The 14,647-nt window shown below is 41.8% G+C and overlaps 1 protein-coding gene across 1 annotated transcript in view; it reads right to left on the minus strand.

The window, feature by feature from the left end:
• Positions 1–14,647, minus strand: part of kcnt2 (potassium channel, subfamily T, member 2) — a 702,110-nt gene that overhangs the window by 84,942 nt on the left and 602,521 nt on the right. The window contains exon 30 of the mRNA XM_048538622.2: positions 8,865–9,171. Coding sequence (XP_048394579.1) covers positions 8,865–9,171 — 307 coding nt within the window. The remainder of the gene's footprint in view (positions 1–8,864; positions 9,172–14,647) is intronic.

The raw sequence follows: 14,647 nt of genomic DNA on the forward strand, positions 1-14,647 counted from the left end.
CTGCCGGCATTTGGTTTGCTTGTTGAATGCTGCTCCTCCCTTCACAGACTGCTTCTTTCCCACATTTGTTCCGTGACAGATTTTCCAGCAAACCCCCTGCAGCAACCCCTGCATGACAATCTGCCTGGCGAGAGCGAACGAGCAGCCCCTCACTGTTTGCTCCCATTCTGTTTGAGTTGGGCTGACGTTTCCCAGGGTGGTCCACTTCCCGCTGACAGATTGGATTGTCGCAGGCAATTTGGGGACTTCCGGTGTCAGAAGCACCTGTCATCCCATGCACATGGTTCTCCAATGGAGGCCAAATCGGTGAGATAACGACCATCACAAATGCTCTTCTTTGAAAACAATTAGGGGACTGCCATTCTCTGCCCGAGGGAGCAAACCATGCCTTGGTTTATTGTCTCATCTGAAAGACTGCATTTCTTATAGTACAACATTGAAGTGTCAGCTTGGGTTTAGCGCTCAAGTCTGTGCAGTGTGCCTTCAATCCGTAACTTGCTGACACAGAGTGCTACCGCTGATCCATGGCTAACGCCACAAAGAAGACATGTAATTCTAATACACCTGTCATCCTTTATTGCTTCATTTGAAAAGCCTGCAATCCATATTTTTGGATTACACATCACAACATCCTCTCTGATGAAGGGTCTAGGCGCGAAACGTCCCTCTCTGATGAGTGTCTAGGCCTGAAACGTCAGCTTTTGTGCTCCTGAGATGCTGCTTGGCCTGCTGTGTTCATCCAGCTCCACACTTTGTTATCTTGGATTCTCCAGCATCTGCAGTTCCCATTATCACATCATGGAAAACCAACAAGTTTAAGTATGATAAACGATGACTCCACTGAAAATATTAAGTGTTAGCCCAGATTATTATATCTATCCAATTTTACATGTGGCTGGTGGTGTTTTGTTTAAAACAAACAGTCCAATGTCCATACTGAAAATTAAGTGAAATTTTGTACGAAACCAGAAATGTATTTTGAGAGATTTTGGAAATGGATGCTAGTCATGACTAGGGGTCAAAATCTCAAAGTACTGCGGACATTTTCAGAATTTAGTTTCAACATTTTTAAAAGGGGATTCGTGAAGAGACAAAAGGACTGCAGGTGGAAATTTAGAGGTTGGCTCATAAAACATTCTATGTCGGACTAGGGGGATGTAAAGCCAAACAAGTCAAAGAAATTTCAAAAAAACTAGACTGAGATCTCTTGCAACAAACAGAAAACTGTTTAGAGGGAAGACGATAGCCTCATGGTATTATTGCTAGAGTATTAATCCAGAAACCCAGCTAATGTTCTGGGAAAAAGCAAAAGAACTGCGGATGCTGTAAATCAGAAACAAAAACAAAATTGCTGGAAAAGCTCAGCAGGTCTGGCAGCATCTGTGAAGGAAAAAACAGAGTTAACTTTTCGGGTCCGGGGTTCTGTTTTTACCTTCACAGATGCCGCCAGACCTGCTGAGCTTTTCCAGCAGCTTTTTTTTTGTTAATGTTCTGGGGACCCGCGTTTGAATTCCACTATGGTAGATGGTGGAATTTGAATTCAAAATAAAGAATTTACTGATCATCATGAAATTATTGCTGATTTTCTAAAAATCCATGTTCACCAATGTCCCTCATGGAAGGAAACTGCCACCCTCACCTGGTCTGACCTACCTGTGACTCCAGACCCACAGCAATATGAGTGACTGTCAGCTGCCCTTTGACATGGTCCAGCAAGCCACTCAGTTGTACCAATCGCTACAAAGTCTCAAAGAAAAATGAAACCAAATGGATCACCTGACAATGACCAAGGCACCAGAAAAGACAACAGCAGAAACAGCCCTGTTGACCCTGTGGAGTCCTCCTCATTAATATTTGGGCATTAGTGCCAAAATTGGGAGAGCTGTCTCACAGACTAGGCAAGCAACAGCCTGACAGAGTGACACTCTCAGAATCATACCTTACAGACAATGTCCCAGATACCACAATCACCGTCCGTGGATATGTCCTGTACCACTGGCAGGACAGACCCAGCGAAGGGGGCGACATAGTGGTATACAGTCAGGAGGGAGTTACTCTGGGAGTCCTCAACATTACTCCAGACCTCATGAAGTCTCGTGGCTTCAGGTTAAACATGGGCAAGGAAACCTCCTGCTGATTACCACGTACCATCCTCCCTCAGCTGATGAATCAGAATTTATCACTGTTTAACAACGCTGAGAGGAAGCACTGAGGATGGCTAGGGCACAAAATGTACTCTGGGGCATTTCCATGTTCTCTACCAAGAGTGGCTCGACAGCAGTACTACTGATCGAGCTGGTCAGGCCCTAAAGGAGCTAGGCTGGATCTGCGACCAGTGGTGAGGGAACCAACAAGAGGGAAAAACATACTTGACCTCATCGTTACTAATCTGTCAGCTGCAGTTGCATCTGTCCGTGACAATATCGGTAAGAGGGACCATTGCACAGTCCTTGTGGAGACAAAGTCCCAGCTTCACTCTGAGAATAACCTCCATCGTGTTGTGTGGCACTATCACCGTGCTAAATGGGACAGACTTCGCACAGAACGAGCACCTCAAGACTGAGCATCCATGAGGCACTGTGGGCCATCAACAGCAGCAGAATTGTAGTCCAGGACAATCTGTAAGCTAATGGCCCGGCATATCCCCCACTCAACCACTACCATCAAGCCAGGGGATCAACCCTGGTTCAGTGGAGAATGCAGGAGGGCATGTCAGGACCAGCACCAGACATACCTGAAAATGACTATCAACCTGGTCAAGCTGGTAAAGAGGACTACTTGCACACCAAACAGCGAAAGCAGCAGTGATAGACAGTACTAAGTGATCCCACAACCAACGGATCAGAGCTAAGCTCTGTGGTCCTGCCACATTCAGTTGTGAATGGTGGTGGACAATTAAACAACTCATTGGAGGAGGAGGCTCCACAAAATCCCCATCCTCAATGATGGAAGAGCCCAGCACATCAGTGTAAAAGATAAAGCAGCAATCTTCAGCCAAAAGTGCCAAGTGGATGATCCATTTCAACCTCCTCCAGTGGTCCCCAGCATTAGAAATATCATTCTTCAGCCAATTCAATTCACTCCACATGATATCAAGAAACAGTTGAAGACACTGGATACTGCAAAGGCTACAGGCCTTGACAACATTCCAGCAAGAGTACGGAAGACATGTGCTCCAGAACTTGCTGCTCTCCTAGCCAAGCTATTCCAGTACAGTTACAACACTGATATCTACTGACACTGCGGAAAATTGACCAAGTATGTCCTGTACACAAAAAGCAGGACAAATCCAACCGGGCCAATTGCCGCCCCATCAGTCTCCTCTCGATCATCAGTAAAGTGATGGAAGGTGTCATCGACAGTGCTATCAAGCAGCACATGTTCAGAAACAACCTGCTCAGTGACGCCCAGTTTGGGTTCCGCCAGGGTCACTCAGCTCCTGGTCTCATTACAGCCTTGGTTCAAACATGGACAAAAGAGCTAAATTCCAGAGGTGAGGTTAGTGTCACAGGCTGTGATATCAAGGCTGCATTCAACTGAGTGTGGCATCAAGGAACCCTAGCAAAACTGGAATCAATGGGTTTTGGGCGGCAAACTCTCCAATGGTTGAAGTCATACCTGACACATAGGAAGATGGTCGTGGTTGTGGGAGGTCAATCATCTCAGCTCCAGGCCATATCAGTAGGAGTTTCTCAAGGTAGCGTCCTCACCCAACCATCTTCAACTGCTTCATCAATGACCTTCCCTCCGTCATAAGGTCAGAAGTAGGGATGTTCGCCAATGATTGCACAATATTCAGCACCGTTCGTGACACTTCAGATAATGAAGCAGTCTGTGCGCAAATGCAACAAGATCTGGCCAATATCCAGGCTCAGGCTGACAAGTGGCAAGAGACATTCGCGCCACACAAATGCCAGGCTATGACCATCACCAATAAGAGACAATCTAACCATCACCCTTGACATTCAATGGTGTTAACTGAATACCCTACTCTCAACATCCTAGGGGTTACCATTGACCAGAAACTCACTTGGACTCACCACATTCACAGAGTGGCTACAAGAGCAGACCAGAAGCAAGGAATACTGCAGCAGGTAACTCACCTCCGGACTCCTCAAAGCCTGTCCACTATCTACAAGGCACAAGTCAGGAGTGTGATGGAATACTCCCCACTTGCCTGGATGAGACCAGCCCCAACAACACTGAAGAAGCTTGATACGATCCAGGACAAAGCAGCCCGCTTGATTGGCACTCCGTTCACCACCAATGCTCAGTAGCAGCAGTGTGTACTATCTACAAGATGCACTTAGAAATTCACCAAAGATCCTCAGACAGCACCTTCCAAACACACGATCACGTCCATCTAGGACAAGGGCATCAGACGTATGGAAACACCACAACTTCCAAGTTCCCCTCCAAGCCACTCACCATCCTGACTTGGAAATATATCACCGTTCCTTCACTGTCGCTGGGTCAAAGTCCTGGAATTCCCTCCCTAATGGCATTGTGGGTCAATCCACAGCAGAAGGATGGCAGCGGTTCAAGAAGTCAGCTCACCGCCACCTTCTCAAGGACAACTAGGGATGTGCAATAAGTGCTGGGCCAGCCGGCGACACCCACATCCCACAAATGAACAGAAAAAAATACTAGGAGCTGACAATTCTTAGTCACAGCATTTATTTCCCAAACTGCAGACACATTGTGTATTTCTTTTTCTTTTTAAGAATAGACAAGGATTGGCTTTACAAAGACAGTTTTAACTCTACTGGAATATACTAGTAGAACTGAACACTCTGGTGTCTACCAGTCTGGGTTTAAGCAACAGCGAGCAATGATGGTCACAGTCAAAGAACCATCTCCTAGATAACCCTATGTTGCTGGTAGAGGTTTTCACCCGAGTCCAAGTGCTGCGAACCAGTTAGAAACAGGAATCAGGAACTGAAGTGTCTCAAAGGAAACTGCTTGTCCAGCTGCCAATACAGATGCAACCCAATACAGCTGCAATGTTGTCTTATCTGCTCTCCAGGAAGAATTCAGAGATTGTTTCCGATAGTTTTTCTTTACATTTAACTTTTTAAACTCATTGTTTACTTCCAATTTGTTTGCATGTGTCTCATGTATTCCTTCTCTCACATGTCATTAATAAACTCACTTTTTATTAATTTAAGAAAACCTGATTCAATTGGCTCTTCTTAAAACGTAAATTCATTTGGGTCTGGGAGCAAGTTTATCTATGAGCAAAGGGATCCTTTTTTCTAATTAACCCCGTTGCAAGGCAGTGGGTGAATAAAAATAGGGCACTGGTTCATCCCTCCTCACCGGGGAGCTTGCCAATTTGGAAAATCCTGTTATCTCTGGAACTACAACAAATTAGGATACCTCACCCGTGGTCTGGCTATAACACGGGTCTCATAGAAAACCCGAGCTGTTGGTTCCAATTGAATTAGGAGCATAGAATTTTCCTTTTTAAGGGCAGGAGGAACTGGTCTGGTGCAGAGAGACTCCTGAATGGGAGAACTTAATTGGCCAGAAGAAATAAATAAACTTTAAGATGTGATCATGGGAACTGCAGATGCTGGAGAATCTAAGATAACAAAGTGTGGAGCTGCATGAACACAGCAGGCCAAGCAGCATCTCAGGAGCACAAAAGCTGACGTTTCGGGCCTAGACCCTTCATCAGAGAGGGGGATGGGGAGAGGGAACTGGAATAAATAGGGAGAGAGGGGGAGGTGCACCGAAGAGGGACAGAAAACAAGATAGGTAGAGGGGAGAGTATAGGTGAGGAGGTAGGGAGGGGATAGGTCAGTCCAGGGAAGATGGACAGGTCAAGGAGGCGGGATGAGGTTAGTAGGTAGGAGATAGAGGTGCGGCTTGGGGTGGGAGGAAGGGATGGGTGAGAGGAAGAACAGGTTGGGGAAGCAGAGACAGGCTGAGCTGGTTTTGGGATGCAGTGGGGGGAGGGGAGATTTTGAAGCTTGTGAAGTTCACATCGATACCATTGGGCTGCAGGGTTGCAACTCATATTCTGCTTGGGAACCCTGCAGCCCAATGGTATCAATGTGGACTTCAGAAGCTTCAAAATCTCCCCTTCCCCCACTGCATCCCAAAACCAGCCCAGTTTTTCCCCTCTCCCCCACTGCATCACAAAACCAGCCCAGCTCGTCCCCTAAATTGTCCTATGACAGTACGATGCTTCATTCTAATACTTAATTCTTCACCATTGAGTGTTAAATGACTGATAGTCGTCTGGTCGCTCAAATACATCCTAAACAATCTTCCTTCTTTCAGTCATGTAAATTTCTATTAAGTTGTTTAAGTTCATAAAATGACTCTTTCCATTGAACAATTTTGCAGCATTTATGGTGAGAACAGTTCATTGATCATGTTGTAATGACATGTTAGTCAAATAATTGATTTAAAATATCATTGAGCGTATATTTGTATCATGGACTTTTTGGAAGGAACATTTTGCAAGGCAAGAGAGGCTACTGCAATATGTTGTATTTTCAAAGGTCACACCTGCTTGGAAATTACTGAATCTGAAATACTTTCTGAGATAGGTCACATAACTCACTTTGCAGGTACAATTGGACTTGAGCACAGGCAGTCTGAGACATAAGTTGGAGCAATAGCCTTTTCCCTCTCTACTTTCTCTGAAACCCCTCTCAGCAAGCTGTGTGAGTTGAAAACCTACTGGAAGGCCTCTGTCACAGAAGGTGCAGGGTTCCTAAAGTAGACTTTGAAATCTACACCATCATTGTATTCAGAAAACTGAAGTCAGCCAGCCACAACTGATCTAACTTGTGTGCCAAGTGACTTCAAGTACAAACAAACATTTGGACAATCTGTGATCTTTCATTCCCTGAATTTAACTGTTACTCAGTTGAGTCATTTTAAGATATCACTCTGCAGAGTATATTTTTCCCGCAAAATTTGAGGCTTTTTGTGTGTGGAGTTATTTCAAGAAGGGTAACAGTAGTGCATGCTTGCACAGTCTAAATTGTTTGTTAAAAACCTTTGCGTCTTTGAGTTAGATTTAGTTGCAATAAACTAATTATTTACTTTTCATTTAAAGAATTTGACAGTCTTATTTCTGATATTGAGCTATTTGCAGTTTGACATATATATAAAATTGGCAATAATAACTCCCATTTTAAATTCATACTTTACTGTAACCAGTGGAGGAGACGGGGACAAGGACTGCAATCAGTTCACCCATCCCAACTTAGTTATAAAAATTACTTTCGGCAGATGATACAAGTCAAACGCCAAATTGAATACAATTAGGATAACAACATAACAACTTTTCCAGAACATTAAACCAGATTTTTTATTCGTAGTAATTTGTCAAATTTCAATCAAAGTAGTGGTACCACTTTGTTTAGAATTTTCAAATTACAAGAAAATGGTGGTAAGAAGGCATACCACTCTTGGTTGCCATTCAAGTAATCATCTTTGGAAGTGTGTGGATGAATATCGCTAAGAAGAGGACTGAGCATACCTGGGATTGTTGCCACAGTTAAGTAATTTACACTTATACAAAGTCAAAAGGTCATAGTGCCAATGGGCTTTTCTCACTCATGTGGCTGTACCTTCAACACAGGAAGAGAGCATCAAAGGGAAGTTTGAATAAAGGGTCACGTCTGAAGTCACAGCAAAACGTTTGTTTAGAATAATGTGACCCTGTACAACAAGCTAGCAAATCAAAGCATGAAAGTCAAATCTCACCATTATGCTATACGCTTTACTTGGTTTAGAAGCTAGATGAGTTGCTGCAACATTGACTTTTCTTTGCTCAAAGCTCTCAAAAATTGATTAATTTACTCTTCTTACCTGTGACTTCTTTGTTTCTGGGTGTACATGCTCTGCTGAATGCTATTAATAAAAGGATATCACAACCCTTTACATTATCATGTGACCAGCAAAGGACATAAGCAAATTTTCATTCTTCAGCATGCTAGCAGGTTATTATGTGCATAATAACAATCATAATAAAGTCTAAATATTGCAGAAGAGCAACACAACTTAGGGACACACGTTCACAGATCATTAGCAGTATTCTAACAAGGCCATGATATGTGCAAGCTATCACTGGAGTTCATTTTTGTGGAAACAGAATAGCAAATTGGAACTTATGCTAACCAAGTGTGGGGCTAGATAAACACAGCCGGCCAAGCAGCATCTTAGGAGCACAAAAGCTGACATTTCGGGCCTAGACCCAAGGGCTAGACCCTGCTTGGCCTGCTGTGGTCATCCAGCTCCACACTTTGTTATCTTGGATTGTCCAGCATCTGCAGTTCCCATTACCTCTTGAACTTATGTTACGTTTTTACATTATTTTGGCTAGACAACAGTTAGAGTAGTTTGTTTAGCACTGGTCATCTGGAAGGACTATAGAAAGTGCAAAAAATATTTTAAAAGATGATACCAGCAACCAGAGGTTCTTTAATGAGAAAGAGGCAGGAGTCTTTTTCTCCAGAAAAAAGAAGGTTGAGGGTAAGAGATGTTTAAAGTTAGAAGAGAGAGAAGCAGTTTACACCTGAGACAGAGTCCAAAATTAGGCCATTATTTTGATAGTCACTAATGAATCCAATGAAGAAATCAAGAAAAACTTCTTTGTTCAGACAAATGATTCATACATGGAATCTGTGCTACATGATGTAGGAGAAGTAAAAAGCATAGATAAATTTAAGGGAAGCTAATAAGTACATGAGGGAGAAACAAATTAAGGATATGTAGTTATGGCGAGATGAAGCAGAGGTGGGAAGGAGATCTGTATATAGCATAAACATTGGCATAGACCAGTTGAGCTAAGGTCTGTTTCTGTGCTATAAAAACAAACCTTGGTAGCCAAAAGACCTTACCATAACCTGTCGTCGAAAGGCCTAGGTGCTTCATTCGGGTTTTTACTAATTCAGCCAGTTCTTGTCTCTCCGACCTTTTGCATAACGTCATGCGCTGACGATTAATCCTCTCTGTTACTTTATTGGAGTGTTTTGGTGCTTTTCGACTAAGGCGCCTTGCCCACTGCATACTTTTACGCCTCAGCAAAGGATGATCCGATTGGTCACTAGAGGTCGAGTTCCGGTGGTAGTGATTGGTGCAATAACTCATGTGCTCTTTGGAATCTTTTGTATCTTCCCAGTCCTCGACGCTAATAGATACTTGAGACTGAAAGAGAATCAATGCTTTAGTAACAAACTTTAAAGATACATCTCTATCATTCCTCGACTTAACTAAGTTAAATGTGCATATAGAGCAGAAATGCATGCAAGTCCTGGCAGTGTGGACCAAACCATGTGGCTACATGTGACAAACCTTGAACATTTGTTGGGGATCCTTATTTTAATTCAGTCAGTAGGCTGTGAGACTCAACCAACTATTGAATAGCAGCTGCCTATTTAGATGAATGGTGGTTTTCCCAATGTAATTTAAAGCTAGCTCACATCTCTTAAGGGAGTAGGTGGGCTTTGGCTCCCTGCAGATGATGTAAGGTGTTCCTCACTTCTGCAACAACACAATGAAGGTTCCAGTACAGCGATTTGGTATGAGGTCTTCCCAGCAAGCAGCAGCACATTTTCATCTTGGCATTGCTGGGCACTGGAGGTGAAATTACCAGCAGAATCATTGAACAGGTTTGGTTCTGTACAATAAGTTTAGTGATCTGCTCAGGGTTGTACATGGATGATTCCTAACTCCAATTTTGGTATTCATCACCTCAACCTTTGCCCTGATTACCAGCAGAATCCCACATTTACTCTAGATCCTTTAGCTCTTAATACCATAGCTTACAAGAGCCACTCTCCTAGACAGTACCATCGTAAGGTCCTCACACCTTGGTTATGCTTTACACTCGACTGCTCCAAGTACATATTGATGTGCACAGCTCTAAACATCATCTCACAAGGGAACCATTCACACACTCCAGGTGTCAAAGGTGCGGCAGTGAGGAGGGCATCCTTTCAGAAGCTCCTCTCATTTAAACACTGCTGCATGCAACAAAACATTAGAAATATAAAGTCAAAGGCTGGACCAGACTGATTCATGTTTTCAGGTAATCATCGCTTGCTCAATGAGAGCTCTGGAGAGCTTCTCTGTTTTTGTGGAGCCAGACGAACACCTATTAATGTGGGTCACGCACATGTAGGGATGGGTCCTCCATTCTAAGTGTCCCTTGACACGAAATGTTAACTCTGGCTTTTCTCCACAGATGCTGCCAGACCTACTAAGATTTTCTGGCAATTTCTGTTTTTGTTTATGAAGGGATGGGGGTTCGGCGCAATGTGAAGACATCAGCAGACACAGGCCTAGTGACTTCATCGCCATTGATCAAATTCTAGCTGAACAATGAAGCACTGGAACAGCTTCCTACTATAAAGCATTGGCTGGTTCATGATAAGGAAAGAACAGGCCAAAAGGTGAAGGACATCTGGCATCCAGATAAATCTGGTAAATTTGAGACATTTTGCTCCTGAGCAGCCTCTTTAGAAACATGATGCACTGCTGCCATTTTGAAAACAAGAAATACATTTATGGCCTACTGACCTTGTGGATGTCACCAGTAGCAGCCTGAAATAGCTGGCTGGAGGGAAATGAAGAGCCACTATTACCTTGAGCCTGAATGTTTGGCCCTTATTTCTGGTCCTGATCTTGATCGGCGCAGGCTTGGAGGGCCGAAGGGCCTGTTCCTGTGCTGTAAATTTCTTTGTTCTTTGTTTGTTTTTTGTCATGTACATTGCTAAAAGATAGTCACTCCTGTGATATTTTAGGACATGAAAAATCAACACTGGCTCCTTGTTCATCATCATCTTTGATCCTGAAGACGTTTCATTGTCATGTTATTACTCCTGTTGCTGCTACTTGGGCAAACTCAATGATAATCCTAATCTTTTTAAATACTCTTGCAGCCAATTAAGGCAAACGGGGCAACTGTAGCCAAAGGTCAACATTTCAACTGCTTGCACCCTGGACAATTGCCAAATCAGCCAAAATATTGCTATACTAGCCAAAAATTATTTGCCAGGAAATATGAATATATGAACAAGAAACAGCTCAGCTCTGAAATCTGCTCCACCATTCAATACGGTCATGGCTGATCTGATTTTATCCTCAAGTCTACATTCCTGCATATCCTTGATAATCTTTCATCCTCTCAGTCATCAAAAATCTAACTACCCCGTACTTAAAAATATTTAAAGATTCTGCATCCACTGCCTAATGAGGGAGGGAATTCTAAAGACTCACACCTTTGTGGGAGAAGATGTTTCCTCATCTCAGTTTTAAATGGGTGACTTTTCATTTTTCAACTCTGACCCCTCATTTTAAATGTTGGCTGCCTTTCCGAGGCAGTGATAAGTGTAGATGGAGTCAAAGGGTGGAAGCTTGGCTTGCATGATGAACTAGTCCTTGTTCATAAGTCTCGGGGATTTATATAGTCCTGGGCAGAGCAGTTGCCTTACCAAGCCATGACATATCCAGATAGAATGCATGCAACTGCAAAAGATGGTGAGAGCCCTTAAGGACATGCCAAATTTCCTTAATCTCCTGAGAAAGATGTGGTGTTGTTGTACCTCTGTGACCACCACTTCAGCGAGGGTGGTCCAGGACAGGTTGTTGGTTGGCGTTCCAGAAAATAGGCCAAAAGACAAAGGAGATGAGGTCACTTAGAAATAAAAACTGTCATTGCAGTGGTGAGTATTCATGCAGGTATAATGGATCGTGATATGGAATCAGTTTGGATGAACATTGGAAGAGTAAGGAAGGAAATCATTGGTGGGAGTCCTCTGTAGAACCCCACAGAGAATGTTCCAACGTAGGATACAATGTAATTGGGAAATAATGGAGATGTGTAACAAGGGCACTACAATTGTCATGGGTGCTTTTAATCTGCAAATTATCTGGACAAATCAGACGGGTGAGGATAACCTGGAAGATGAATGTGTTGAATGCAGAGATTATTTTTTGGAGCAATACATTGCAGAATCTATACAAGCTATTGTAGATACAGTAATGTGTAATGAGATAGGATTAATCAGAAATCCTATTGATAAGGATCCTCTGGGGGTAGAGATCATAACATGGTGAATTTCAAATTCAGGTTGAAATAGAGAAACTTGAATGTCAAACTACTGTCTTCAACTTAAATAAGGGTGATTTAAATTTATCTAAAGCGTGCCGGGAAAATAGGCTAAGGGGATGATTAGTAGACAAGCAGTGGCAGGCATTTAAGAGATATTTCATTAAGGCCCAGCAAACATTTATTCAAGTCAAAAAGAAGGATTTGATGGAAAAGATGAACCACCTGTGGTGAACAAAGGTGATGAAGGAGCGTATCCAATAAAACTAAGGCATAGAAAGTGTTGAAAACAAGTAGTGGACCAGAGGATCGAATGTTTGCGGAACCAGCAACAGATGACTACGAGTTTACTTAAGAGGGATTCATAGGGTAGATTTTGAGGTGATGCTTCTACTAATAGGGAAATCTTGAACTAGGAGATATTGTTACAAAATAAGGAGGAATTAATTTTAATCGAAAATGTGAAGGAATTTCTTCCCCTGGAGAAGAAATTCATGTCTGGAAACCTCTACACCAGAGAGTTGAGGATGTTAGATCGCTGAAAGTATTATAAAAGAATCTATCTACCTCCTGTTTAAATAGCAGGGAATTTATGGCTATGATGAGCTGGCGGAAAAGAGGAGGTTTGACACCTACAGCAGAACAGCCATGATCTTGTTGAATGGCTAGCAGGGTGTTAGGGTCGAATGTTCTAATGAGGCTATTACTCCGTAAGTTCATATTGTTATGAATCATATAAAGAGGCATTTGGAATACGTGACTTCTGAAAATTAGAAGAAACATATCTGTAAATCTTTCAATAATAGGGTTAAATGCTGACTTTGTGTGATTGTGTAAATTGGGTGATATTGAGCAATCCATTTTGTATCTCTCATGATTCTGATTTCCATGGAAGTCAGTGGGGAAAGATAAATAATGGATTGCTAATTCCCCACTCCCTGTTTTACACACTGCACACAGGAACATACTTACCCCAACTATTACTTTTAAAATAAACATAAAGTAGTGAATCCTTTTCTTTTGTGGTCATCAGAACCACAATTTGCCAAGTTTCTAATTCAAGAAGGAAGATAGGTTCCTCCTTCAGCATACATTCTTTCGATTGTGGATAGAAAAAAATTAATAACTAGAGAAAGAAATGTTATTTGTGTCTTGTACATTCTAAACAAGATTTATCAGGGAGACAATTACACTGGAACTTCAGAGTGATGTCTTTCCATCTTCTGCACCGCACAGCCCTAATTATTTTTACAGTAGTTTGGATGGTTGATAGAGCAGATTGATAACAGTAGTTGCTGAAATTCATGCTGAACTGGTTGAAAATACAATCACTAAAGCTTAATGAAATGGAACCATTCATGGATACTGTTCGTTAAAGTCCAAAATATAATCACTATTTTTCTCATGTGATTTGACAACAAAAGACATTCAACTACTGAGGCATTCAATCTTAATTTAGCTGTGGCCTAAAATAAACTTAACATTTCAAATGTGTTATTGGCAATAAAATAATTGTTTATTCAACAATATTGTGTGTTGTATGATCTGTCCGTCAAACTATTACTTTATTGCATGCCACATTTAATGTATAATACAGAAACATTTGCAAAATTAAAACACCACGTAAAAGCCCAGGGGACACTTATCTATTTCATTCTTTATCATATCCAGTCAACTTTATCTCTACAAAACTCTCTTTGTTATATAGGATGATATTATCAATGTACTACTTTTACAGGACTTCGACCTGAAATTCACTCATTAAAGTCAAACCAGAAGCAAGAAAATGTGAAATGTACCAGTACTGCATTTTCAATTAAAGATGAATGTAATAAGACCTAATAAAAATGGTTTTGCTATGATATTTGAACTATCCACTTCAAGTACCCACAGCAAAGTACAATTTCTACAGCTATACCAATCTTTTAAAGGGTAGAAACACTGGGATCATTTATCAAACATAACTGGTTGATGTGAATGAAATATCTCTGAAATGGTAATATATATCAAAAACTTAGAAATCAAGCATCTTATTCTTGTTACCAAGTGAACAGTGGCTTTTGTAAAGGATAAAAGCCTTTGTTCTGTTACTCATGGCAAATACAGTTGTCTCAGTGAGCACTGGGATCTCATATTTGTAACGACTTTTTTCAGCAACGACTACACTTCTGAAGTACTTCATCAACTATGAAACACAACAGAATATCCTGAAGTCATGAGAAGTTCTATGTAAATGAAAGTTCTTCCTTTTCTCTTTACGTTAATACCACTTTGTTTGCAGTTTCTGAACTTCGCTCTCTATTCACGCTGCGGTAAAACTGCCTTTGCAATGGCAACCCTTTGGTAATTTGTGAAAGGGACTGCTCTCCTTGCCCAAGTATCAAAAAAAAATTATCTCTTGCGAGGAATCAAACTGTGCCCGATTTTATTTCGATTTCCTTTGCTACATATGTTACTGAATTGTGAACAGGAACAGAAACTCACAAAATGTATATTTTTTTCTTCCCTCAAGCACAAGAGATAGTTTAGAATGGTAGCTAATTATTATTCCTTATTCTTGATCTATTTGAG

Source organism: Stegostoma tigrinum, chromosome 8, assembly GCF_030684315.1.
Source record: "Stegostoma tigrinum isolate sSteTig4 chromosome 8, sSteTig4.hap1, whole genome shotgun sequence".
Lineage (NCBI taxonomy): Eukaryota > Metazoa > Chordata > Chondrichthyes > Orectolobiformes > Stegostomatidae > Stegostoma > Stegostoma tigrinum.